The sequence below is a fragment of the Phyllostomus hastatus genome, unplaced genomic scaffold, assembly GCF_019186645.2.
Source record: "Phyllostomus hastatus isolate PE091 unplaced genomic scaffold, TTU_PhHast_1.1 phas_contig_40, whole genome shotgun sequence".
Lineage (NCBI taxonomy): Eukaryota > Metazoa > Chordata > Mammalia > Chiroptera > Phyllostomidae > Phyllostomus > Phyllostomus hastatus.
The window spans coordinates 10,231,507-10,258,267 of record NW_025333872.1 but is presented as its reverse complement, the minus strand read 5'-3'; the positions used below and the strand labels follow the sequence as shown (position 1 = coordinate 10,258,267).

At 42.2% G+C, this 26,761-nt stretch overlaps 1 protein-coding gene across 4 annotated transcripts in view; it reads left to right on the top strand.

Moving 5' to 3' along the window:
- The window catches only part of ADGRF5 (adhesion G protein-coupled receptor F5), a 100,277-nt gene that overhangs the window by 41,018 nt on the left and 32,498 nt on the right, over positions 1-26,761 (top strand). For all 4 annotated transcript variants that reach the window (XM_045842781.1, XM_045842782.1, XM_045842780.1 and 1 more), the window contains exons 2-9: positions 2,337-2,462; positions 8,783-8,837; positions 16,954-17,124; positions 19,866-20,042; positions 20,172-20,278; positions 22,142-22,200; positions 22,999-23,141; positions 26,381-26,602. In XM_045842781.1, coding sequence (XP_045698737.1) covers positions 2,361-2,462; positions 8,783-8,837; positions 16,954-17,124; positions 19,866-20,042; positions 20,172-20,278; positions 22,142-22,200; positions 22,999-23,141; positions 26,381-26,602 — 1,036 coding nt within the window. In that variant the 5' untranslated portion in view covers positions 2,337-2,360. The remainder of the gene's footprint in view (positions 1-2,336; positions 2,463-8,782; positions 8,838-16,953; positions 17,125-19,865; positions 20,043-20,171; positions 20,279-22,141; positions 22,201-22,998; positions 23,142-26,380; positions 26,603-26,761) is intronic.

Below are 26,761 nucleotides of genomic sequence, written 5' to 3'. Positions count from 1 at the left end.
AATGAACTTCTAGGGGATTTATGATTAAGGGAACCCTACTGAAGACACATGGCCTTGAATGTGGAGTAACGCTCTTTGCTTTTAACTGGATAAATTAGGATTTTTGCCTCCATTAGCCAAGTTAAACAGCTTCTACTGGCTTCTTCATGGACAAGAACAGCTGTGAGCTGGAGGGTTAGGTGAGAAAAGTTTGTGTTCAGGTCTCCCCCTAAATGTAATAGCAACCTCAAAAGCTATACTGATCTTCAACTGGTATCACTGTCCAAATTGGTCAGGTTCATGACATATTGGTTGTCAGATATTTTGAAATTACCTCTCTCTCAAGGTAGTGGCATTCTCCTTTCAGGTGGCAAACCCCTCACCCTTGTGTGTGACTGATGACCATACGTAACTGTTGTCACTCTTCTGCATCCAGAGAACCTTCTCCCACAGTGGGGGGCTCCCTCTTCCCTATTTCTATTGACTTGTGATTTTGTAGTCACCAAATACATCCATTGTGAAAAAGAATGTTGATTTAATCAGGAATTGTTCTGGGGGAGACTGGAGGAAGGAAAATGGGGATAGTGGACATGGCTGGTGGCCTTTACAAAAGGACCAGGCACAACCATTTAGGGACAATATAGTTCTTGCTCACTCAACAAACAGCCAACACTGGGAGATGGTGGAAAGCTATGGAGTCAGCCTGAGTCCCTCTAATACCTGAGTTCCTTCCTGGGAGTCACATACTAAAGGAGGTTCACACACTAGTTTACTAACTAGTCAGTTAATAAGTCTCATCCCTTGATTAACTGCCTCACCATGGAACCAGCTAACACAGTGCATGAAGTTGGGGCCTAAAAAAAATTAGGTTGCCTCCTACATGCTTGATCCATCCCAGGAACAGCTGCTATCACAGGCTAAATCAGTCTGCCCAGTATCCACAAAAGCCCACTCCCTTTCAACAAGGGAGAAAAATCCTCTAACAGTGAACTAAGCCATGAGTTGCTATGATTTCCCTATAGTAAATGCATCTGATGTTAAATATATGTTTCTGTAACCTAAATTGCAAAGCATTTTCTAAAAAAAATGAGTTACAGAATTTTAAAAGTGTATTTGATTGCCAGGTTTGCCAATTGGATCAGTTTTCCAGGGCCTTATATTTTCCTCTTTTCAATGGAGAAGAGGAAAAGGAGGTGGCTGGCAGCTGGTGATTGAAACACAATTCTCCCCAGCATGTACGTCTTGGCTGTCATTTCTGTATTATCCTGGCCACAGTCCTCAGGCCCTCTTCGGAGTGCCTGGGCCAAGGACTGCCCTTCCTGGTGGTTGCCCTCTGGATTCCACTAACAATCGGGGTGAGAACCATAGCAGACTGCACCTCTGGAGCTCTTCACAGCTTTGAATTATGGTGGAGTCTCAGAAAAATCTGTAAGAAAATTAGAGGAGGTACTATATAATTATCCCCACTTCACAGATTGGGGAACTTGGACTCAGAGAAGTGACTTATTCAAGGAAACACAGATTATGGTGATCCTGGGTCCTAACCCCTATCTGACATGGAAAAGTGAGTAAGGAAAGGAGTTTCTACAAGGTAGTTTGTCCTGGTCCCCAGACCCATGAGGGTTGGGATTCTTCCAACTGATTCTCTACTTCTTAAATGCCACATAACAAAAAAGATATCTATCAAAGATCAATACATAGGATGAAATACATTATGATATTTATGTTCTACATTATATAATACAAATTAACACCTTTTTGACTATAAAAAGAATACAAAATACAACTTATAATTTTATGATTTAAGTCCAGGATTTCCCATACTTATGGGTTGTAGCCCATTGATATGGGTCATGGAATCAATTTAATGGGTTGCTACCAGAATTAAAAAATACATAGGCTAAGATAGGGTAGACTAGAATTGAAAATATCACAGAGTGTTCTATGTAGCAAAGGTAAGTGTTAATCTATAAATCCTTTTGTTCATAATTATGTGTTCTGGATCCCAATGTTAAAAGTATTTCTTACTGAATACTCTTTCCCCTTTTCTTGCTTTCCTTCTCTTTCCTCTTTCTCGTTTCTGATTCCTTCTCTCTCTCCTTCTCCATGTAAATAGGAATTGAACCTCAAAGTCAGCCACCTTTCTTCTATTTACAGGGACCATCCTCCATCTCTCCTGACGTTTCCTCACCCATGGGTCTGGAGCAGGGACTCTAGAGTTGATACATTTATGCTCCTTATTTTCCCTGTGGAAAAGGTCCTTTTGCAGTGTGGCTTTCAAGATAGAGTTTTGCAAGTTCTCTCCACATTTTATAAATAACTTGTTCTATATCTAAACCATCGTATTTCCATTTCAGGTAAAGCAACTCAAACTTGAAGAAATGAAATATCCAAGGAGAACCACGTTGTGCTTCATGATCATTGTGATTTATTATTCCCAAGTTACAAAGACCTTGAATTCAGAGTCTATTGTTCATCCTTTGGTGAGTAAATCCACATCTGCAATATTTTTCTCTGTCACATTTTTCTGATTTCCTGGGAATGTCACAGACGGAAATTGCATAAAAAATTTTTTTGAGGGTCTTTGAGAAAATGTTACAAATGCGGGTAGGGAGTGGTAAACATAAACGGATATTAGTGTATCTACTGGGTTACAGCTTGTCTGAAACCAAGGAAACAACCCCCAGACTTCCCTCCTTAACTACGACTCCACGACTGAGGCTCTACTCAGTGAAACTGACAACAATGACTCTACGGCAGATTTTGAAGATTGAGGACAGATGTTCTCAAAGGATTCATTTTAACTTGAGCATCAGACAGGAACACATTTCAAAAGGTGTTAATCGTGTGGGTGATAATAGACTGATAGAGCTGGAGGAGTCCTAGATGTCATCTAAGCTTTTTGCTGACAAATTATCCAGGTCATTTTGCCTTTGGTAAGTTAATAGGAGTTTCCCTTAACTACATGGGTGATAAGTACTCCATTAGTATTATTTTATTATTTTTATTTTTATTTCTTTATATATTATGGAGTTATTTCTTCCTTAGCCTATTCCATGTAGCAGAGACAAAGTATGTCAGGGGTTATGAAATCTTGGGAGACTGATGTAATAATTCTCTGTGTCTCAGTTTCTTCCTCTCTAAAACAATGATTATAATAGTACTGATTTCCTATGGCTGCTATGATAATTAAATTAGTTAATATTATATACAGCCTTAGAACAGGCCCTGGCATCTATTAAATGTTGTATCACTGTTTGCTATTATTTCTCCTCCTGTAATGTTTTTTTTCTGATTTTTTAAAAAGTATTTCAGTGCTATGTTATTTAGTCTGTCACCATTGTTACAGCTTCATTTATTCATTTTAGCATTGTAGCTCTCTCTTTTTGCTGTGCTCAGTACTTTTTAATTTTAATTCATTGTCTTCTATTCCAATTCTCAACCCTGTTTTTGATTTGTGTTCTCCTATCTTTGTCTTTTATTTTTTGTTTAGCCTTTCATATATCACTTTGCTTTAATAGTTTGTATATAAACAACATGTGTTTAAAGCCTTTTTTCCCTTTGAAATCAAATCTGAGTAAACCTGACTGATTGTGGAGTATAATTTATTCATACTTAATGTCATATTTAAAATGTTTGATCCTACTTTCAGGATTTTGTTTTATGACTTTATGCACTTCCTATTTTCTGTTTTTGTGTCTTTCGCAGTTTCACCTAGGTTTCCTTTGTCTTTTTTGTTATACCTCCCATGACTTGGGTCGTGCACTCTGTGTGTCTCCCAAACTCCAGTGTGCAGGTGTAACCCATACAATCAGGTGCAGCAGCTTGCTCATCTATACCTAGAGGAGGCAGATGCTCACATTTCCTATGGATTCACAGGGTCAGTGCAGAGCTCTAGTTACCCCTGGCATGTGGGGAGGAAGCCAGAGCATGAGGTGATCTCAGCACTGGGGTTAGCTTTACCTGTGCTCCAGAGTGTCCTAGTATCGTGGTTGCAGCCGTTCTCTCCTGCTGCGCCAGGCTGGCCCTCAGCACAATGACCCTAACCAAACCTCTCCATCTGCCTGGTGGCACAGACTGTCAGGAGATAAGCCACTCACCTCCTGGAACTGCTAGCAGAATTTGAACTTGATCCTTCTGGAAGATCCCATCACCACCCCCAAAGGGCCCTCTTTTCCTCCCTAGATTTGCATTCAAGATATAATATCTACATACAGCCCGAAGGCCAAAGACCCCCTCAGAGCAGTGTGCTTGAGCCTGCCTGATCAGCTTACACTGCTCTAAGCTGCCTCCCAGCTCCCATGGCTCACTTTCTTCCATGTTAAATAAAATGCATGGTAATGAAATTTTTTTAATAGTTTTTTAAATAAAATTCACCATTTTGACAATTTCTAAGTAGTGTTAAATGTATTCAGGGTCATTCAAACAATCTGCAGAATTTTTCATCTTGCAAAACTGAAAATCCATATCTATTAAATAGCAACGTCCCCTTGCCCCCTCCCCCAGCACCTGGCAACCACCGTTCTACTTCCTGTCTCTCTAATTTTGACTATTCTAAGTACTTCACATAAATGAAATCACACAGTATTTGCCTTTTGGTGACTGGTTTCTTTCACTTAGCATAATGTCCTAAAAATGAATCTATGTGGTAATATGCATCAGAATTTCCTTCCTTTCTTAAGACTAAATAATGACCCATTGTATGCATATCCTACATTTTCTATACTCATTAATCCATCAATGGCCTCTTGGGTTGTTTTTACCTCTTGGTTATTGTGAATAATGCTGCTATGAACATGGGTGTGCAAATAGGGAAAGATAGGCTTTTAAAGTCTGATGATGCAGCTTCTCAAACTTCAGTGTGTGCATGAATCCACCCGGGGACCTTCTCAAAATGCAGATTTCAACTCAGGAAGTCTGGGGTGGGCCCCAATGCTGCATTTCTGACAAGATGCCTTTACCCTGGTTCCAAAGAGCACACTTTCAGCAGCAAGACTATCGACTCCACTTTGGCCTCAGCCCTGAGTCTGAAGCTGAGCTCTGACCCTCACTAGCTTTGGGAACTTAGTTACATTTCATTATCTCCCTTTATCTCTTCCCTCTACATAACATGAGAATAAACAGTATCTCCTCATTAGCTTATTGGGGGGAGGAAATGTCCTGATACACACATGCCCCAGCACAATGTCTAGCACAGAGCATGTACTTAAGATTTGGTAGTTATTTGTGCTATTCTAGTACAAATAAACCTATGTTAGTTAACATGCCTATGTGAGGAGACATTCTAATAGGACCCTTGCTGAGACAATTATTTAACGTAAAGGCAAAGATCTTAAATCCGGGATTCCAGGTCAAGACAGGAGTGAATACAGGACCTCCACGAGGAGGTGTGGGATCTGGTGACAGCTGGGACGTGCGAGGACCACCTTGCAGTCAGGTTCCACGGCAGTTTTCTTTTCTCCATGTGAAATGCCAGCTCTCATTCCTGATTGATTTTCCAGGCTCACTTCAGGCCACTGCCCCCACCTCCGTGGTTATTTGTAAAGTCATCTTGTCCAACAGGTGGGGCGTTTCCTGGAATTACTGACCTTGTGTCTTCCGGCTGAAGCCTGGCCATCAGGAAATTCCTTGTGGATGGAGCTGCCCATTGTCACTCAGACACCCATCTGGGCACTTCTACATGGGCACGCTGAGGGAGGCCCAGTAGGAGGTTCTGTTATCTTGTCCAAAGTAAATATTTAGCTGAGTATTGAGAGCCCTTGGGAGGATCTGTGTTCCCTCCTGAGTTCTCCCGAGCACCCAAAGTTTAAGAAAAAAAGGCAAGTTCTGGAGTCTCAGAGATGCCAGAACTAGGTAACATGAGGACACAGGAGGGCAAAGCTAGCCCCCCATGAGCCACAGGCCAGTTGGACACACGGACACATTCCACTGCTAGAGAGTGCACAAGCATTTGGTGTGTCTTGGCACATTATTTTTCACAATGTAAGAAACTGAGGCTCAGAGTGAGTATATGACTTTTCCAACCAGGAAGAGCCAGAGGTGGTGGTATTCCATTCTTGGTATGACTCTGGCATTTGCTTTATTGAAGTTCAGGCCCCATGATTTGGCTCCTCGTCCTTTCTCAATTCTGGGAGTCACGCCGTCACTGGGGAACTCCTCAGAGGTCTCATTGCTCTCAGTATGTTTTCTGTTCATTCTCACCAATGATTTCAGGGCTAAAAATAAAACGTAGGTTATTCTCACAAAAAGCCATGAATCTTCGTTGGATAATAGAGAGGCAGACAGTAGGTGACAGTTGTAGAAGCAGCCCTTTGCAAAGATGATCCCTGGAAGTTCCAGATAATCACCATCAAGATTGAGGACAGAGTTAAGAAGCAGTATTACTCAACATGTGGCTTCAACATTAAGGGAAGTGCTAGTTCAAAAGGCAGTTTTCTTCACACAGACCCCCACTCAGACCTGCTAAATCAGATTGCAGGGAGGAGAGGCAGTTACCCTTATGGTCACTGAAGATTTCAAATATAACGCTTTACATGACAGAATTGTAATGTGTCTCAATTTCAGTGTACAACTGCCAGCAGCAAGTCCTCAATTCTTTAGGCCCACTGGGGAATGGAGAAAATAAAACTGGACCTGGGAGAGCTGACCACAGGTAACTGCCAGTGGTCACCTTCTCCTGGGCTGAGTCCCCCAAAAGCAGTCCATGAAGAGTGGACAGAGAAGGCTGCCAGTGGCTCCCCACTCCCCACCACCCACCCCCCAGCCCCAGGGCGGATGGAGGCAGGAATGTAGCAGAAGACTCTTCCCCTCCACCTGGCGCTGAACCAAAGCAGGCCCCTGGGGAAGCTGGACAGGAACCAGCTCTGTGTGTTGACTCCACTCCTTCTTGGTTTGGTTCCTGCTTATTTCAGTACGGCTGACATAGCCTCACTGCACATGAAGTAGCAACTTTGAGATTTCAATCATCATCCATCACTGCTCTATTCATTTCTTCAAGAACATTTATGAACCATCAGATGCATAGTTTCTCCTCAGTTCCTATGGATATGAATACTAGTCATCGAAAAGGAAGGGATAGGAGAAGGCACTAGAGAAAGAAAAAGTACGAGATGGAGACTGGGTCCCTGAGACAAACCACAGTTTCCTGGGGTATCTCCTGATTAAATGATGCAACGCTTATGTGGACAACTTCAGACTTTGGTACCAGGCAAGCTGGGTTCAAATCCTGGCTCTGCTATTTAAAGGCTGTGTGACCTTCACCAAGTTTTTGACCTCATTGTGTCTGTGTTTTCTCACCAGTGAAATGTGGATAATAGCAGTATCCACATCTTAGGCTGCCATGAGAACTAAATAAGTTAGCACATATCAAATACTTAACATTGTCTGACACAGGGTATTGAATACATCTTAATAATTATTGCTTTGTTTTCATTACGATGTGAGATAACTAGAAAATAATAGTTGACACCACAGATAGCAGAATGAGCTTTGCCTTGGGTGAGGTTCATGGGTATATAGAGTTCATGGTAAAAGACACTCCTCTGTGGGGAAGAGTATCTGGGGAGACTTCATAAAGATCAGGCTCTTCTAGTGAACCTTGAAGGGAATCTGGACTGGGAAGTACTACAGAGGAAAACCCACCTGGAGGCAGGGATGAGCTAAGAGGCTTGTTTCAGACCAAGGTGTGGTTACCAGCTGTGGAGCTGCCAGTGCTCCAAACAGCAAAGCCAAACAATACCAGTTCTTAAACAAGAAGCCACATGATGATGGCAGATAAAGCTTTACACAGATGAAGCAAGAGTGTGCCAAAAGGGGGGCCCATGTGAAGGGTGCACCCAGAACAATGTGAAGCCCTGTCTTGTCTCCAAAACCAGTCTCAGGGCTTTACATTTATTAAGCATGTGACACCCTCCCGAGGCAAACTGTTTTTGTTCCTGTATTCTAAGTGAGTGCTGAGACAGAGAGAGATTCAGTAACTTGCTCAAAGTCACAGCCATTTCATGGCAGAACTCAAATTTGAACTCAATGTCTACAGAGTCCTTGTTATTAACTATCATTCTACATGATATAACTGACATTTGTTAAGAGCATACTATGTGCCACATTGAGTTTGCTTAATTCTCAAAACAATTTCGTAAGGTCAGTACCATTATTATTCCATTTTAGAGAAAAGAACACTGAGGCTCAGAGAGGATAAAAAAATTCCACAAGGTCACATAGCTACTGAGTGGTGCAGACTTGTACCCAGGCAGTCTGACTCCAGAGCTGGCTGTCAAGATCCCTGCCACAGGTAGCAACCACCCTGGAGAGAAAGGACCAGGGAAAGAGAAAATAATTCCTAAGCCTGGACAATCTGAATCACCCTAATGCCGCAGAAATATTGGTGTGGGTTCAGGCTGAGTGCCAAGAGCAGGTCGTGAGACTCGTCGGAAAGGTCAGTGGACTGACTCAGGGTTCAAGTCTTAGGCAGAGTGCACAAGTTGAGAACACCATAATTTATACTTCTTGGCAGGACTCAAACTGCAGGAACTCTGAGAAACTCAGATACGGTGAGAGCTCTTCCACTCCCGGATCTTGAGACCGGCCTGTAAAAAGTGAATTCCCGGGTCACAGCACAGAGTCAACTTTGTGCCATTTTCGTCATCACTGAGTTGCTGCTTGCCTGGCCCCCACTGGGCACAAGGTGCTAACGCCGAATCTGCAGCCCTAAACTCAGTTCTAACATTTGGGGCATGTGATCAGAAAGTCATAGTGAAAAGACATCTCTACCACTAACTGACAATTTTCTAACATGTTCTTTCAGAATCTCCGTGAACGTGGACTAGCAGGGGAGGAGCCATTAAGGCAAAAACGAGCAGGTACGTAAACTCTTTGCTTGGCAATCACTTCTAGTGAGTCTGATTAAAAGACATGTGCTCTGGCTTTTCAGAACACTGCGATCCACATAGTTCAGTCTCCAAACACATCAGGGTTCAATATCTGGAAGTAATTACAAAGGATCTCCATTCTCTACTCTGCCAAATGGCATTAAACGAATTTTAGCAACGTTGTAATCCCCTTTCCTCTCCCATAGCCAGTGCCTGTCTCCTCCGCTGCCCTCCACCCACCACTGTCAATGCAGCAGCCTTTCCTTCGGCTTTTTTTGACCTCTTCTGTTCTCACTTATCACTTTATATGGCACATCAATTTAACCACTAGACTCTAGTCCTTCTCCTATGTCTCCCCCTTTGATTTTCCCAATACATTTCAAAAGATGGTCTGAAAAATATAGGACTCTGACCTTTGGAGGGTTGAGGGCAGCAGAGAGCTGTGGACACTCACGTGCACAATGACCCTTGGTGCCCTGGCCCACGTGCAGGGCCTGGCCAGGTGCCGGTGTACCTCTGCTGGCTGGTTTTTCCCAGGACCAGATTCTCCTACTTCCCTCAAAAGAATCTTTCAAAAGCATCAACCTGATGCTTTTATTTCCCTGAATAACATCCATGTGCTTTCAATGGTCTTGAAAATGAAATCTAATCACCTGCTTGAGTCTTACCGTACCCTGCCTGCTTTTCCCTCCTGTTCTCTTCCCGTTCCCCTTCACACGGCCAGTGCCCCTCCTGCCACCTCCCACCCTTTGATTGTCTAAGGGACTTTGACTTAAGTCTCAATTCACATGGGCTCCTGCCCATGTAAGGCCTTCCATCAAATCCCCAGACAGGGTGGGGCAGCTTTTCTGGGTTCTCATTGCCCTTGACACATTCCCATAGCACAAGAGTGTCCCAATACATTGTAATTATTTTGCTTCCTGTTTGTCATCCCCAGTAGACATGAGCTCCCTTGAACTCTCTTCCTCTCTCTAGCCTGGCTTCTGGCCCAGTTTCTCTATAAGTGAGTGAGCAAATGAAAAGAGTGCATGTTTCTGTCATAGCCACCCCTTTGTGAGTTCAGAGGATGTGTTCCTATTGTTGCGTCTGCTGGCCTTGTGGCTGTACCAGCTGTGTAGAAGGTAAAACTTTTCAACTATAGCATTGTGACTGAACCCTTTTCCAGACGTGCTATGACTTGGTCTACTCTGTCTTGTGGTCTGAAAGAGATGCTGGGCTGCCAAAGGGAGTAGGCTTGCCCTGAGGTCCGGGAGCGGCACCTGTTAGAGCCCCTCACAGCTCAGCAACCAGACTCACTGTTGGGAAATGAGAACTTGACCACATTTTATCAAGCTCTCGAAATCCTCATTGGAAGGTCCTACCACTGATTATTTTCTTTTCCTTTCCTTCCTTTTCCCCTTTCCTTTCTCATCTCTCTCTGCTTCTGTTCTGCCTCATTTTCTATCACCAAAGGGCCCTCACTCCCCTCTGCTCCCCTCCTTGTTTGAAGTGGTCTGGAGCATGGACGGCATTTTCTGCACTTCAAAATAAGCACCATTGTTTCTTCCCCATCCCTTCCCTGCACCCTGTGACAGGAGCAGGGCCCAGGCATCCCCATGCAGTATTTTGAAAGACTTTTCTTTTTAAAATCAAGCCATTGGTGGTTGCGTTCTAGCTCTGGGTTTCTGCCAGCTTCTTCTAGGGCTTAGGCTGCCCACTTCCTCAGGGGCAGTTGGTGACCAGACGGCCGTAAAAGTACCGTCTTCCTGCACTTCCGAGAGAGCTGTTTGTGACCCATGGTGACAGCAGGGGAGGAAACCTCGTCTACATCTGCGGATTTGATATTCCAAAAATTTTCCAGACATGCTTCCATTAAAAACATTCATGATAATGATAAATTGCCACGAAAACCTGCTTTCCATTTATTATACGTGGGCCTCTGTGCTCTTGTGCCTCCAGAGTCATTTTGGATGTGTTAATCACTCAACTCACCATCTACAGGAGATGAATTGGCCTTGGTACTTTTATAAAATGACTGAAGTACTAAATGGCTGTGGAAAGGCCTGGGCACTAGGCCGCAGGTACCTGGAATGTGCATTGTAATAAGAGCATCACTCTCCAGGGAAACTATGAGAGGAAGCAATAGGAGGGTGATATGCAACAGAGGCCACAAGGAGGGGTCTGCGTTCTGCTTGGTGTGTTAAGTAAGTGGGGTGAAAGCACTGGGCTCTGGTTTTTAGAGTGGTGTTGTCTTTCACGTACTCATGCAGCTCCCTCTCTGGAGTCTTAACACCAGAAAGGGTCAAACAGTGGTTCTGAGAAGAAGAGAATTCTCAAAAGGAAGTTTCTTTTGAGATACTGGACCAAGTTTTTAGGGTTTGGGATAGAATTGCCTTTAAAGGTAGGATCAGGAATCATATTTATTCTCAGAGTACTATGGACTTCTTCTTAATCTACTTTGCTCCTTGGGCCCTTGACATATATTTATATCTGTAATATATATATATTTATATGTATACACACATATCATATCTATCACACACAATCACATGTAGGTGTGTACACCACACACAGCCACATATGTGCTTGTATATATATACATATGTCACATCTATTGCTCACAAACATTTGTGTGCATGTTTATATACACATGCATATCACATCTATCCCACACAACCACATATATACATATAAATATATGTATATACCAAATAATGTATTATATATAGTACATGTGTGTGCATGTATCACACATGCCACACATATGTTATTACATTACAGGTTTGTTGGGATGATTAAATAATATGTACATATTACTTTTTAAAATGTTAATGAGGTTTTTGGGGTTTTGCTTGTTTTAATAATTTTCTTTAAGATTTTATTTGTTTATTTTTAGAGGGGAAGGGAGGGAGATAAACAAGAGAGAGAGAAACATCAATGTGCGGTTGCTGGGGGTTATGGCCTGCAACCCAGGCATGTACCCTGGCTGGGAATCGAACCTGGGACACTTTGGTTCCCAGTCCGTGCTCAATCCACTGAGCTACGCCAGCCAGGGCTGTTTTAATAATTTTTTATTAACAACAAAATTACTTGCATGGTTCACAGAGGTTAATGGTCTGCTCAGGTAAGAACGCAGTCCACCTGCTCTCCCTGAGTCAAACAAAGTCCATGCTCACAGTGAAGAGTCATAGTTTCCAATGTGTATCTGGTCTGTGAGATTGCATCCCGTGACTCTGGAGCAGCTCTGTAGAGCAAGTAGCATGGCTACCACTGTCTTCACTGTACTCAGAAAAGAACTTGGTATGAGGCTGACTTTGATACTTTGGGTATATGAAGGGTCAGTAGGACTGACACTTTTCTCCAGACTTCACAGCATAGGTCTCCTGACACAGTGCTTCTGCACTGTCCTCACCCACACCTGCCAGGTAAGCCCCAGCCAGGGGTTCTGGTGCTTACCCTTGTATGAGCAAACCTTTTAAAAACCTAACAGGAGAACAGGATCCTTTGACTATGATGCTGCCAATTTGCTACCAACTAGAACATGCCAACAAAACAGAAAAACGAGCATAAAAACAGCCTTAATATTTACCTGCTATAGAACTATGGGGCAGAAATGAAAGCCAAGTCCAGTGATAAAGAAGCATTGTCCCCTTTGGTCAAGGGAAAGCCACACCCCACCTCATTTCTCCTGGATGAAGTTAGCAGCTTTCATTCTTTTGCAGGTGGGAAGTTAATGATGGGTCTACTTAGGCTCTGACTTTTGAGAAGCCATAATTACTATTAGAGTTGTTGGGCAAAATGGTATCGTTTGCTTTAACAGCTGTGATTAAGACAGAACTGCTTGTTGCAGTTTGTGTCCAGCTTTCCAGAAATGTCTGTTTAAGACAAGTGCTGTGTGGTGGCAGTGATTTATAAGACAGGAGAGGGGAAATCCTGGTTGGCTTGTGCCTCCTGGGCCTGCCGATAGGCCTCCATCTGCGACACAATGACACCTGGAATGTGCTACCTTCCACTGGGGCATCGGTGAGTCAGAAAAATTCAGACAAACACCAGCACAAAGGAGCCCAAGACAAAGAAAATACATTAAACTGAAATCAGATGGTCCAGAGGCAGCAGAGGAGTGTGGAAAGGCTCTGAAATACTCACTCACAGAGAGGTGGGAACAGTCCTCTGTTCCTCGTGGGCCCCTTGTCACCCGAGGCAGGACAGGAGTATCACCTTCCCGAGCTCCAAAGTCCTCAGGTTTGAGAGAGATGACGGGGTAGGTTTGGCATTTTTATCGCAAACTGTAGGCCTATCTGAGGCTGTGAGCACAGTTTGCCCTGTGTCCTACCACTGAGCACAGTGCCTGGGAAGTAGGCACCCAATAAATAATAAAGTTGCTTATACATCAATAAACCAAGGAACAATCTCAGCAAAGGTTGGTGTCAAAATCCATGAGTGTCGATGGCAATGGGTCATTGTGTGTTTCCTCACTATGGATTTCTAAGTCATTTATTATGTCAAATCAAACTGGACAAATTTTTAGATAATGCTCCCATTTATTATTAATAATTTTGCCTTTTGATTTAATTTCATTTTAAAATGTACTTTAAGAATTGCACACCATGTTCCAAAGACACATCTAACAATAATACTGTATATTTTCACAGTACTTTAGGATTTACAGAGTGATTATTTCCATTATCTTCTATTTGAGTCACTGCAGGATATGATTAAAATAAAATGAACTTTGGAGTCAGAAAAATGTGGTTTCAAATCTTAGTTCTGATGTTTGCTGTCCATGTGGCTTTAACCCTTTAGACCTCAGTTTTGTCATCTGCAAAATGGGTGTCTGTATACTGTCCTCATGGCCCTGGAACTGACCAGGTAATGGATAAATGGCAGCTGCTCTTATTACTGTTACTTTCATTACGACCACCTGTGATCCATTCAGTGTCCCTGAAGAGAGAGGTGAGCAAGTAGCAGCTCCCTTAAGGCAAAAGAGGAAAGATAAGAGGAAGCAAATATGCTTGGAGACTGCATGATTGTTTGCCCCCATAGGAGCACCAGCAGATGGCGCTGCAAGCAAAACACAAAGCTAATGCCAAAAACAAGGGTAGGAGCTAATCTTGGTTCGCCAAGATTACTGTCTCAGTTTCCTCATTTGGATTAGAATGTTAGACTCCAAATGTGCTTGATGACCAGAAGCACCAGTGGGAACTGAAAAAAAATACAGATTTCTGGGCCTAACCCATGAAGATTCTACTTTGGCCCAGGTCGGTTGAAGTTCTAAAATACCTGTGTGTGTAAATTCCCTAGGTGTGCATAATCATCAGTCAGGTGTGGGCACCCCTGAAGTAGGTGATTCCCTATTGCAAACCTATAGCCTTCTGAGTTACTATGGTGTTGTTTTGTTGTTGTTGTTGTTGTTATTGTTGTGTGTTTTTTGAGCCTGTTTGGAAGAGCCATTTTTAAGAAGATGTTCCCTTCTCTATTAGAGATTCCCACATACTTCCCTGTCTTTCAGGAGAACTGACACTAGGATGAGGGTTACTTTGGAACTCCTATAGAAGTTATTGAGGAACAGAAAAGGTGGATAAGGGACAGAGAGTCTTGGATGCTGGTGCTTTTATTAATAGTTGCACAAATCCCATAGACTGGAACTTGCTAAATTCACAGGAACTTCCCTCTTAGTATTTTAAGCTTTTGGCTCAACTCCTTGGAAGACCTCAGCAGAGGAGATCTTCCTAACTGCCTTGGTTGTAGTGGGGAATGATGATGTCCATGAGTCACCGTGTGCTTTGCAGGCACAGGCTTGTGCTACAGTTACATCTGTAAAGAGCGCAGAGTCAGGGGCTCAGGGACAGGTGGCAGACATGGCCCTCAGGCAGGCTCAGTAGTGTGCTGATAGTAGTATCAGACCCTGGGGTGATACTCGATTATTATAGACCTCACTGATCTCAAAAACTGGTCACGTCCAGGAAATCCTGTTTACATTCATGGGAGGAGAGTAGAACAAGCAGCAAAGAGGAATCCTCTGGAGAGTATAAACATTACTTTTCAGGAAAAAGAATGTGCTCTAAGGCAGACCTTGTAAATATCAGGCCGCTGCCCCTCTGCAGATGTGCCCAGTAGGCAAGTACTGTGTTCAGAGTTTGGATCACACTTAATTTGGATCACACAAATTAAGATAAGCAGTTCCACCTCCTCCCCCCAGGCAGCTTGCTTTCATCACAAAACCATTTGAGAATCAGGGGAAAAACAGGAAATTTAAGGCAATGGCATAATATCATAACAGACCGAGATTCCACATTCAGTCTTGAAAGTCACTTGTTCTACAGTAAATATGTTTTTATAAGGAGAAAATATACATTAAGTGCATTCTTAATTTTAAGAAAATCTCCACAGACTTTTTTACAGTTCACATTAAGTTGAATGATGCCAAAAATGACACAATTCTCAACAAAGTAAATGAGTTAAACCAACATCCTAAGACAAACATAGTTTGCAACTCTAAGTGAACAAACATCACAGTTTTCTACCACAAGAATTTATCAATTGGAATTTCCCGTAGTAAACTTACTCTATTTTAGTGTTTCATATAAATAATCCTTGGAACATTTAAAACAAATCTTGCAATATTATGGCAGACATTCTTTGCCCTTTTAGAAAATAGACCTAGAATTTTAATTGTTTGATAAAATAGGCATCACAGGTCCAGATTTTACTTAAATTTTAAGGTGATAATTTTGTAGGTATTCACTTATCTTTTGTGTATGTAACTGACAATATAAAATAGGCCACAACTTGCCTTCTCAATGTGTCTCCATAAAACATTTTCCTAATTTTTTAAGGCTGTCCATGGCTTCTGCTCCAGTTATTTATTTCAGCCAAGAATGAGCCAAAATTTTTGGCAGTGACAGAGAGGTGAATCTGTGACTCAATTCAGAGAGTCACAGGTTTACCAAGAATTGATTGGACACCCATTTACTATGTGGTGTGAGCTCCATGCCAGATGGCTTGAGCAAGGCCATGAGAAACGAAAGAAACAGTTCCTGCCCTTGAGAAGCTTACAGCTAGTGGGCCAGACATGATGTAATATATGAAACCATAAAAGAACATTTAAAAAGATATTTTAAAAATACATATATATTCATATATTTAAAATATATATTTATATATAAATATATTAATGTGTAATAAATTATATATGTTATAATATGTAATGAATCTCATACTTATATACAATGAATTATATAAAAATAAGTTATAATAAATGTGTTTATTATAAAATAGATTATTAGATATATATTTATACAAAATACGTTTATATATGAATATATATTTAATATGGTCTGCCCTGCCTGCAGTGGGCATGGGTTGGGGAGCAGATTCATCTAGAATGATAGCCAGACAGCCAGCCTGGAGACATTTTGGAAAAGCAATGAAGAGCTAAAGATCTTTTATTTTACTTTCCAACTTGCCAGTTCACTTTTGTTGAGTGCCTATCATGTTCTGGACACTGGAGATACAGAATAAAAATAAATAGGCTGCTGTGTGCACAGGCTAGGAGCAAAGGGGATTAACTAGATGACTTTCCCAGATGTCTTCCAGTTTAAATAGTCCGGGTCTCAAAGTACATGCATGTCAGTTGAATGATGTTTGAAACATATTGGTCATCTTGCTGAGTCAAGACATTTTTTGGTGTTTATCATCTAAACTGTTGCCAGCACCTTCCTATTAGGCCTCTCTGCTTCTGTTCTTGTCCCATTATAGTCCATTCTCCACATGGAGGTTCTTGGCCTTGGACACCAAGAAGAGTGTGGGAATGGAGAGGACAAGTCCTGAGCTTAGCCTGTGAGTCTCTCAGATAGCCAACAACCACTGCGAGGAGACCAGGCAGATCATTTGCCTTGCTCCTTTAAATAGTAAAGTCGTAGAGAGGAAGCATCATGAAGGGGTACTTGGTGGTGGTCAGTGCACAAACTCTTTTTTCTCTCAAAAGTTTCATTAGAAACTCTTAAGGAATGGTGTGTCCAGCATCCACATATTCCTGTCATTACCTTTAAGTACTTTAAATGTCTATCATGTTCTCTCTCCAGCACTGATGGTAAGTTCTTACAGCCTTCATATGCTTTCATTTCAGTTGCTACGAGTCATCCTGCAGCTAAAGAGTATACTGTGGACATTGAGATCAGTTTGGAAAATGCCTCCTTCCTGGAGCCTATCAAAGCTTACTTGAACAGCCTCAGTTTTCCAATTCAAGGCAATGACACTGACCTAGCTGCCAACATTTTGAGCATTGAGTTGACAACAGGTGAGTAAAAGACCCTTTGCTTTAGAATGGAGGATTGGACATATCAGGAGAAAGGCTGTCTGAGCTCCTTACATGTAAAAAAAAAAAGTATACCTAGTAGGCTAGTGAAAAGACCCAATGGGTCTGATATGTGATTTTACAACTTCATAGCCTTCTAGATGAAGTCCCTATTGGTAAACTCTGCAGCCAGTTTGCTTATTTTAAATGGTGACTAAATATTTATTTAGTGGTTTGTTTGTTGATTGTTACAAAGTGGTTCCAAGATATGGACAAGACAAACTACTGGATTCTCTTTCCTTAGACAATCAGTAGATATAGAAAGTACTGGTTCAGGATATTAATAAGTAGCAAGTTCCCCCCCTTTTTTGGAATCATGGGTCAGAAAATAGGAATCATGCCTATATGCCTGGATCAGAATCAAGGCATGAAGAAGAACCTCCCAGACTTTGGGATTAGGCTTTCTGGTCACTGGCTCCTTTTCAAGGTCATGCTAGCTAGTTCTCCTACGTCTCAGGGGACCATCACCTCTATGCCATAGCAGCTATAAGATGGGACAATCCCTTGTCTTATAAAAAGTTACTGCTTTGTAAATTGCAAAGCACTAGGATATTAGGCTTTACTATTCTAAAATGGTGGCAAGAATAAAATCCTTATTTTTCAAAATCCTTTTAAATTCTCATATTTTAAATAGTCTACACAATGTCAGACTATGCATCTTCATTTTTAGCTCTTAAGATAGTACTTTAGTTCTGCTTGAATCTGAAATCACTGCCTTATAGCTCCCTTTGGATTCCATTCCCTGCCAAATTCTACATTAGCCTTAATCTCCTTGAGTTACCATGAGCTTCTCTGATCAAATGCCAATGTGCATTGTGAGTCATCCACAATGTTCCTCAAATGATTTGTGCACAGGACTCTTCTGTAGGATGTTTCACAAAACAGTTATGTTGTAACAACATAGGAAACACCTTTCTATGCCTCCACTCAGCATAGATATGCATCTAAAATGATTTCCCTTATTTTTGGGAAAAAGCTAATAATTTGATAGATTTTTAGTTTGTTTTGTTTTCCAATATTTTTAATGGAAAACTTTGGTATCTACTTGGATACTAGAAAGTAAATCTAATAAACAAAATAGACCAATAAGTGTCACATAAATAAGTTTTGTTTTTGTTGAATAGCATGTGAGTGTTAACATGAGCTTTAGTTGTGAGCTAATAATGTTATGTACACTCAATATAGAGTATGAACACATTCTCCCTGGTTTATTTTGTTCTACTGAAGGAGGTGTGATTTTAGGGGCTCCACTGTTTATGCCATTTCTCTTTTAAGATGCAAATGCCCTGGTAAAGTTTAATTTATCTTGCCAGCAAGACTGGCCATTCTCACGTTGAAGGAGTGAAACCTTCCTGATAGCAAACTGAGGAAACCTCAGGCTCATGGATCTCAGAACTAGCAGGCAAGGCTGGGGAGAGCTGACCTGGCAGAGGAATGGGTGAGATGTGATAGGTGGGTAATGAAGATTAGACTTTCTGACCATGATACGAATGTCTAAGCACCCCCAAATTTTCTCCATTCCCTTCTTCCCATGTCTCTCCCTGCCCACTATTTCAACAGCTTACCTTATGATCCTCTCAATTTTTTTTAATAACAGCAAACAGAACTAAGAGCCAGGCAGTGTATGTAAAGCACCAAATATACCTGGAATGCAGTAGGTGGTCCGGTGATTGATTATAGCTTTGGTCACCCTGTTAAAGCACCCTCTTATTTTACATGGGAGTTAAAAGTTCTTCAAATACTACCTCCACTCCTCTCTCAATAAATAAACAAATGAAAGCAAAACAAAACAAAACATGTGTTACTGATGTGACTTCAGGTCAATAGGCAATTTTGACAAAGGGGGGTCTTATTGGCTCCCTTCAAATTCCCCTGCCAATTCACCACCGTCACCAGCAGTGCTCAGCTCCCACAACTTTCAGAACACAGAATTGCATCCATGTCCAAGAGTTCACTGGAACTCAGCTGTTACTCCTACTTCAGGAACAATTACTGGGTGGCTTTCCTTTGGGTAGTCACTCTGTTGAGCCTTTGCCCAGGTGCCCATGTTCAGAACAAACAGCATCCAGTGATATTACTTTGGTCGAGTTTTAGAAATAAATCCAAAGCTCTCTGTTTTCAGAGCATTTTTCAATGTGCCTGTGGGAGCAGAGTCTGTCTGGGCTGCTCACATTTGACATGAAATGTGAAAGACACAATTTTACTTGTACTCTATATTTGTTATCTGTTCCTGTGTAACAAATGATCCCAAAACTTAGCATTTGAACGACAGACATTTATTACACCACACAGTTTCTGAGGGCCTGAAATCACTTCCGTTATAATCTACTGGTCACACAAACCAACCCTGGTACAATAGGAGAGGGTGCTACAAAAGGGTGTGAAAACCTCCAGAGCCAGGGGTGGACAGGGGCCTTCTTGGAGGCTAGCTATTATACACTGTATGTCCAGAAATCTGTTTATCACAATATCATTTTGGACATCCCATGGGTGAGTTGGAGGAGTCATCTTTTAGATGCCCATGCCTAATAGCATGATGATGCATATAGGAATCATGGGAATCTCATGCAGTACTATTGACTTTCCAGAGGGCAATATGGAATCAAGTTAGCCTATAAATAATACTTGTGAAATGCACACATGGTGACCACCTTCTCTTTCCTCACTGTTCGGGTTGATGCTAGTCTGCAGCCCTACTGGAAATGAAATCTGGTGCACCTGTGAGACAGGCTATAGGTGGCCTCAAGAACAGTGCCTTCCCAATCTCACTTGTCAAGACCATGACAACTCCCCTGCAGGGCATCACTGCAATTGCCTTAAAGGACTGCCCCCCAAAGGACCTTTTTGCCAGCTCCAGGGAGGTAAGTAACTGCTCATTAAATGTTCATTTTTTCAGTGGTTATTTCATATCAGATCAAGTAAATGTTTCTCTGTCCTGTGTGTGCTTAAATGCTAACATGAGATTTTAAAATATCGCCTCCTTTTTTCAGCCATAACCCTGAGTATGTCAGTCAGACTCAATGTGGGCTTTCAAGAAGAGCTCAGGAACACTTCCTCTGCCCTCTACAGGTCCTACAAGACTGACTTGGAAACAGCGGTAGGTTTTGGCCTCAGGAGCCTCCTAACCAAACACTTTGGGCTGAACTAAATCTGTTGCATTAACTATGGACAGTTTGCTGGGATCGGTCAGAATTTGTGAATGTGGATGTCAAAATTAGTCCTGCACTTCTGAGAGGATGAATTAAAAAGTGCTCAAATCAAACAGTGTTCATGGGATGATTTGACATCATCTTGACCTATAGGTGGGACTTCTTCCCAGGATAGAATTGATTCAGGTAAGATTTGGTGACATAAACTCACTGAAACCTATTCAGAGGCCCAAGAACTTGATCTAGAAGTACCAGATGTACACTTCCATTTGTCTTCACACAGCACATGGATGAAGCCCTTAACATCTTCTGGGTGGACCAGCCCAAGGGTGGCACAGAGGGTTCCAAATCACTCTACACTAGTGGTCCCCAGGTGTTCACACTAGGGCAGGTTTAAATTTACTTTTGTAAAAATGGAGAATATTCTCTGAGTGTTAGTTAACTGTGTGCCAGACACTATTGTAAGTGCTTTACATTGGATTGATTCACCTAAACCAAACTGTTTTCCTCGAAGTGACCTATTTGGAATAGACTTTCCCAACTGGTGTGCACATATTACAGGTAGACCGAGATAATGACTTCCTTAGCTCTCCAGGCAGGAGCATGCTAGGAGCTTTCCTGAGTGTGCCACGCGACATTAACATTTTCCATGGGTGCCACGGTAAAGTGCTGACTCAGCAGGGCTCTTGGACATCTGATTTACATATCTGGCATGTAACAGGTTCTGCACAGCATGAGAACCTTCCTCATACACACAACCACACACAAAATCACGTACTTTTGAGGAAAGAGAATGACATATTACCATATTTTGCCATGTGTAATGCACACCCACCTTTTGGCCCAAACTTTCAGGAAAAAAACTTTTGTTTTAATTTTTAATTCAATTATTTATTTACACATATTTAGATACTTGTTTTTGTATTACAAAAGAACTTTAGCATTTATTTTTGAACATATTATAACACAAGAGATTTTATGTAACAAATAGTACAAGAAAAGTACCGGGTATTTCAGGTACTACCCATGTATAATGTACATCCTTATTTTTCCCTCAAAAATTTGGGTAAAAAAGTGTACATTACATACAGCAAAATATGGTAATCTTTGGATCCTGTCCATCCAGTTACCTGGTGCACAGTGCTTTCTTTGCATGTGATATCTGCCCTGTAAATGTGACTTGAATCAAATTGAATTTCTCATACAGCTGGTATTCAGAGAAACAAACTGGAGTAAAAACATCATCAAAAACCAATGCCGCATTATGTTAAGTGCAATGTGTTAGGCAATGTGGTGGCCATAAGAGTGCACCAGTGTATCTCCAGACACAGGGGCAGGAATTGACTGAGGGCCCCAGTTGTGTGCCTCTGAGAGCCCTGACAGTGATTGCTGCTGGCTGCCAATGAATGAGCTCGGCAGGTCTGTGTCTGGCAGACATGAGACCCCTTTCAAGGCCTTACTGAAGCTTCCCAGGCTCAGTCTAGTCTAGGATGATCTCATCCAACCTCATTCCTGCTCTCTTCCACTTGGGGTCAGATGGCTTCCTGCAGCCTCCTCCGTATTCTTTCCTAGCTATTTCCCTGAGTAAGTTTTTTACACATTTAATCTGGTGTTTGCTTTTTAGACAACCCAGATTTTCACAGATAGGAATGACTTCTTCAAAGATATGCTGATGCCAGTGCTAACAAAATATGCAGGATGAAATTTTACTCAGAGTGATAAGTAATACGTGCTTTTTACTCAGCTTCTAATCTTTGTCATCTCTCTCACTGGACCTTGATTCATGACACTTGTCTTGCTTTATTTTCTAGTTCTGGAAAGGTTACAGTACTTTACCAGGCTTCATATTGGTGACTGTGACAGGGTTCAGGTAAGAATGCCATAATTGGGTCATTTCTATCTAATGGCGCAGACCAGCACACTAGTGAAGGAGGAAAAGCCTGTCAGAGAGGTGACATCTGGGATGCTCAGTGAGGGAAGGTTGCTGGGGTTTAAAGCAGCTCAAATACTGAGAATTGTAGCTCACTCCTTACAGAGGTACGTACTCAGAAGGAAAGTGAGAAAAAGATTTGTGTTCATTCTACACACACAAGGATTTTGCAAAGATATTGGATAAGTTTGTAGTTCAGGGCATTCAGAAACAGAAAAGTGAAACAATGTCATGCAATGATGCCTTTATTCAAGAAAAGTTGGCCTGCCAGGGTTGCAGAGACCAGCTGCAAAGGGGGGGGGGCGCTCTCCTGGAAGCGGGGCACCTTGGCAGTCATGAGTTGGTTTGCACAGCTTTTCAGAAAGCTGGTTGCCAATGTTAAAAATTAAAAATGTTTACAGAAATAGTCAGGATTTTGGCTTCCCTTGATATTAGGCTTCTCTGGTAACACTGGGCCAGCCCAGTTGTTTGACAAGTCTCTGCATTGTGGCTGCCACCCTATGGCCAGCTCATGTGATTCATTTCCTCATCCCTGTCTAGCTATTTTGTCCATTTATGTTAGCTGTCTGCATACATTTGAGTGTGCAAGCCCTGCCTCAGGCTTTCAACTAGAGTTTGAAAACACGTTGATTGCAGTGAACCCTTCCTGCCATTTGTTTTCCCACACAAATAAACCATAAGGATCTAGACTCTTCCAGGTCAGTTACTGCTTTACTGAACTGAGTGGTCCCTGTCCAGGCCCGGCAGTGTGGTTGTGACATACGCAGTCAAGACTACAACACCATCGCCTGCATTAATGCGGAAAGCGAATGATGTGGTAGCACAGAGCCTCAATCAGACCTACAAAATGGACTACAATTCCTTTCAAGCAGTTGCTAGTAGTAAGTAGAACATTGCTACATTTTTCCTATGCAGAGATTCCATTTAGATATGGCAGTGGTGTTTATGGTTATGCTTAAACCTAAGAAATTCCGTTACCATGTCCCCTGTGGAGAGCCTTTGGCCCCCAGCATGGGGTTTTGTGCCATCTCCCCATCTTAGGCTGCTGCAGAGCCTCCCCACAGAACTAATGTCACTGCGGTTGGGGAAGTGGTCACAAGGGGAGAGAGTTTGCAAGGGGGCCACAGAGCCATCTGGGTTTACAGATTTTTTAAAAATTAATAGGACCAAAATATCCAAAAGAGCAAAGCCAAAGTTGTGGTTCGGGTGGGGACCACAACTTTGTGGAATGCACTGAAATTAAACAGGGGGCTGCTGTTATTTTAGAGCAATAGTTTTCAAAGGGTGCCCCCTCACCAACAGCATCATTACCACCTGGGGACTGTTAGAAATGCTAATTCTTGGGGCCTTCCTAGACCAAATGGGGGCCAATTTGTGTTTTAATAAGCCCTACATGTGATGTGATGCACAGGAAAGTTTGAGAACCACTGCTTTGGATCACATCTAACAGTTGTAAGAATCCTGGGATTTTAGAAGTTCTCCCCCATTTTACAAGTGGAGTACAGGGCTGGGCTCTGTTGTGTTAGTAGGTTGGTGGACTTATAATGCTGCCTGTAGAATAGGTGAGGACCCAGCAGGGCAGAGATTTGGTGGGCTGGAGTTTGGCTGGCAGGTGTCTGGGTAACTCAGTCCTGTAGTTCCCATGTAAAGATGGTTCCTCTTCAGAGCAACATGGTCACAGTGGGGGAGGACAGGGCACAGACTGTCCTGGGCACGATTGGAAAAAGGGCACCCTTCTCAGCAGCTGGGCCGTCCTCACAGCGTATGTTTGCTCTTTCCCTTCACAGTCTCTGCTGGTATTTTTAGACAGATCTTTTTAAAAATAAAATATTGAAAGAGAGATACACAATGGTAAGAAAGTTCTACAACAAAATCAAGATAAAAGAATAAAATAAAAATTCAGAGTAAATTAGGTAACAACAAACTGATGAAAACTGTAAAGAAGGGAGAATTAGTGGCCTAAAAATGTAGACTCACACAGAAGCAATTTTAGCAACGCCACACCACCCTGACAGCACCCCACCAACCAACGAGGCTTTGCTGTGAAAAATTCTTTCTTCTTCTAAAAATTGTTCTGATGGCACAGGAGAGTAGTAGTTTCTAGCACAGGTAAGCTTCCATTACGATTCCTCTTTCCCCAAAATTTCATTTCTGCTGAGGAAAGTCAGACAGTGAAATGAGTAAGTGTCCACAGTTTTACTGACCAGTGGCTGTCAGTCCAGAAATGATGGTGCTGACACTATAGTTCGCAAAAGTGCTTTAGAGTCTGTGGCTTATTCTTCCAAAGTCATTGTGAATGGCCCCCAACCCCCTTTCTGCAGAGGACCTACACTCTTCTCCATCCTCCTTCAAAGACCAGAGTGTGCTTCTGTGATATCCTCAGCCTTAGAGCACCAAACATGAACTTATGTCTTGTGCAGCTCCGTGGGAAACAGGCACCACCCTGCTCTCCATGGTCTTGTCGGTATTTGTCCAGAATACAGATATTCAAAAAATTCAACTGACTGAGTGCTTTTTAAAAATTATACTTGAAGGACAGGGGAGAAGAAGAGAATAAGGAAGAAAAATGCTGAATGAATGAGTTAGTATCAGGAACTCATTTTTAAACCCTTCTTTATGAAACACAAGGGCACATGGCACTCTTCAGAACAGGTGCACTGATTTTGTCATGTGTTAATCCTCTGGTGATGCTTGATCAGTCAGCAGGGCCCCTTAACTAGAGCACCCTTTCTTTAATCACTGCCAATAAATTCATGATCACTTCCATACAACCCCACGATACTGACAGTTTTACTAGTCATAGTTATTAGCAACAGTAGTAATGAAAAGAGGGTGCTTATTAAGGTACCTTTCTATGTTAAGCTCAGTGTCTTCCTCATACTTCATCTTCATATCATCTGGAAGGTGGATATAATCTTCATTTTACAGGCGAGGAAATGAAGGCTTAGGGAGGGTCAGTAATGTGTTCAAGAACACATAGTAAGTAACACAAATTTGTGTGACCTCAAGCCAGTTCACTGTATTAACTACTCACGAGTGGCCTTGATTCCTAACTGCTGAATGTGATTTTTAAAAATCTTAGTTTACTCAGGAACCTAATAAAAGTGATAAGAAATATTTAGACACCTTGATATTTTGACCAGAACGTCATCACCCCAAATTAATTTTATGGTGTTTCAGTCCCACGTTGACCACATGGAGAGGGCTGGGCTGACCATGAAGCCCCACGCAAAAGAGGCTGCCTAGCCCCCTCACCCAGCTCCCAGATCCCCTCACCACAGGGACCTCATGAAGGATGTAGCACAAGTCACAGCCGAGAGGGGGAAAACTGCCTGTTATGTAAGCAAAGAACAACCTTAAAAAGACATACAAAAATAACAAATATTGTGTTTTTATTTCTATCTGTGAGATTACTCAATGCAGTGGTTCTTCAGAATTTTACTGTGAAAACAATAATAACAGCTACCCTTCCCATAAATCACCTCCCAAGGTAGCTTGCACTGCTTTCCAGAAAAGGAAGCTCAGAGCAGCTCAGGGCCACACAGCTGCCTGAGGCACAGAACTCTGGGTGTCTATAAAGCTCCCACACTTAAGAACCCATGGGTATTAGGTGTTAAAAAATATTTCCCAGACTTGATTATTGAAAACAATCATTTTCCCATTTCTAACTCATCAAAGACATAGAACAGAGCTTCCAGTCAGCATGAGATATTAGTTATCAGTGAGAAGCAGGTGATGTTATCTGAGTGGACAGCAAGGAAACTTGATGTTTAAGTTGGCTGGTGTGGCTTTTTCATAGACAAATGTGCAATTTTCTGCCAGACTATTAGAAACATTAAGAATAGCTTTGGGATCCAGATTACTACCATTGAGGACAGTTAAGTGTGCAAAGATCCCAGACTGGAAACCATGTCCCTAGTACCTGGCCAGCCCTGACTCTGGGCCCCAGACACCAAGTGCCCAGGGATGGAGGGAGGAGGACGGGTTGCCCCGTTCTTGAGAGCACCACAGATGCTTTGGTGACCATGGGACGACCCCTGTGATCGCAGCATCTGGTGAGTAGCATTGGTTGCATTTATTTCCTTCAGAATCCCAATAATTCTTTTCTTTGGGTTTCCAGATGAAACTAAGTTCTCTGTCATACCAGAAATCATCTTTGAAGGGGATACGGTCACTCTGGTGTGTGAAACTGAAGTTCTATCGTCCAACGTGTCCTGGCACCATGTGGGAAGGCGCTCTGACATCCAGAATGGCAGCAGATTCTGGATTGACACCGTCGTGCTCAACAACTTGACCTCAGTGTCTCGCCTCACCATTTACAACATCACTCAGGGGGAGGCCGGTGGGTTTCCAGGCAATAACCAATGGGAGGAAAGGAATGAAGAACTCATAGAGAAGCAGAGTACAGGAAGTGTATATAGCATTTCATCTTCAAAGAGAAGTCACCAGGCTCAATTTTTCCAAGTTGAAAATTAGTCCCATGGCATGTCAGCCAAACAAA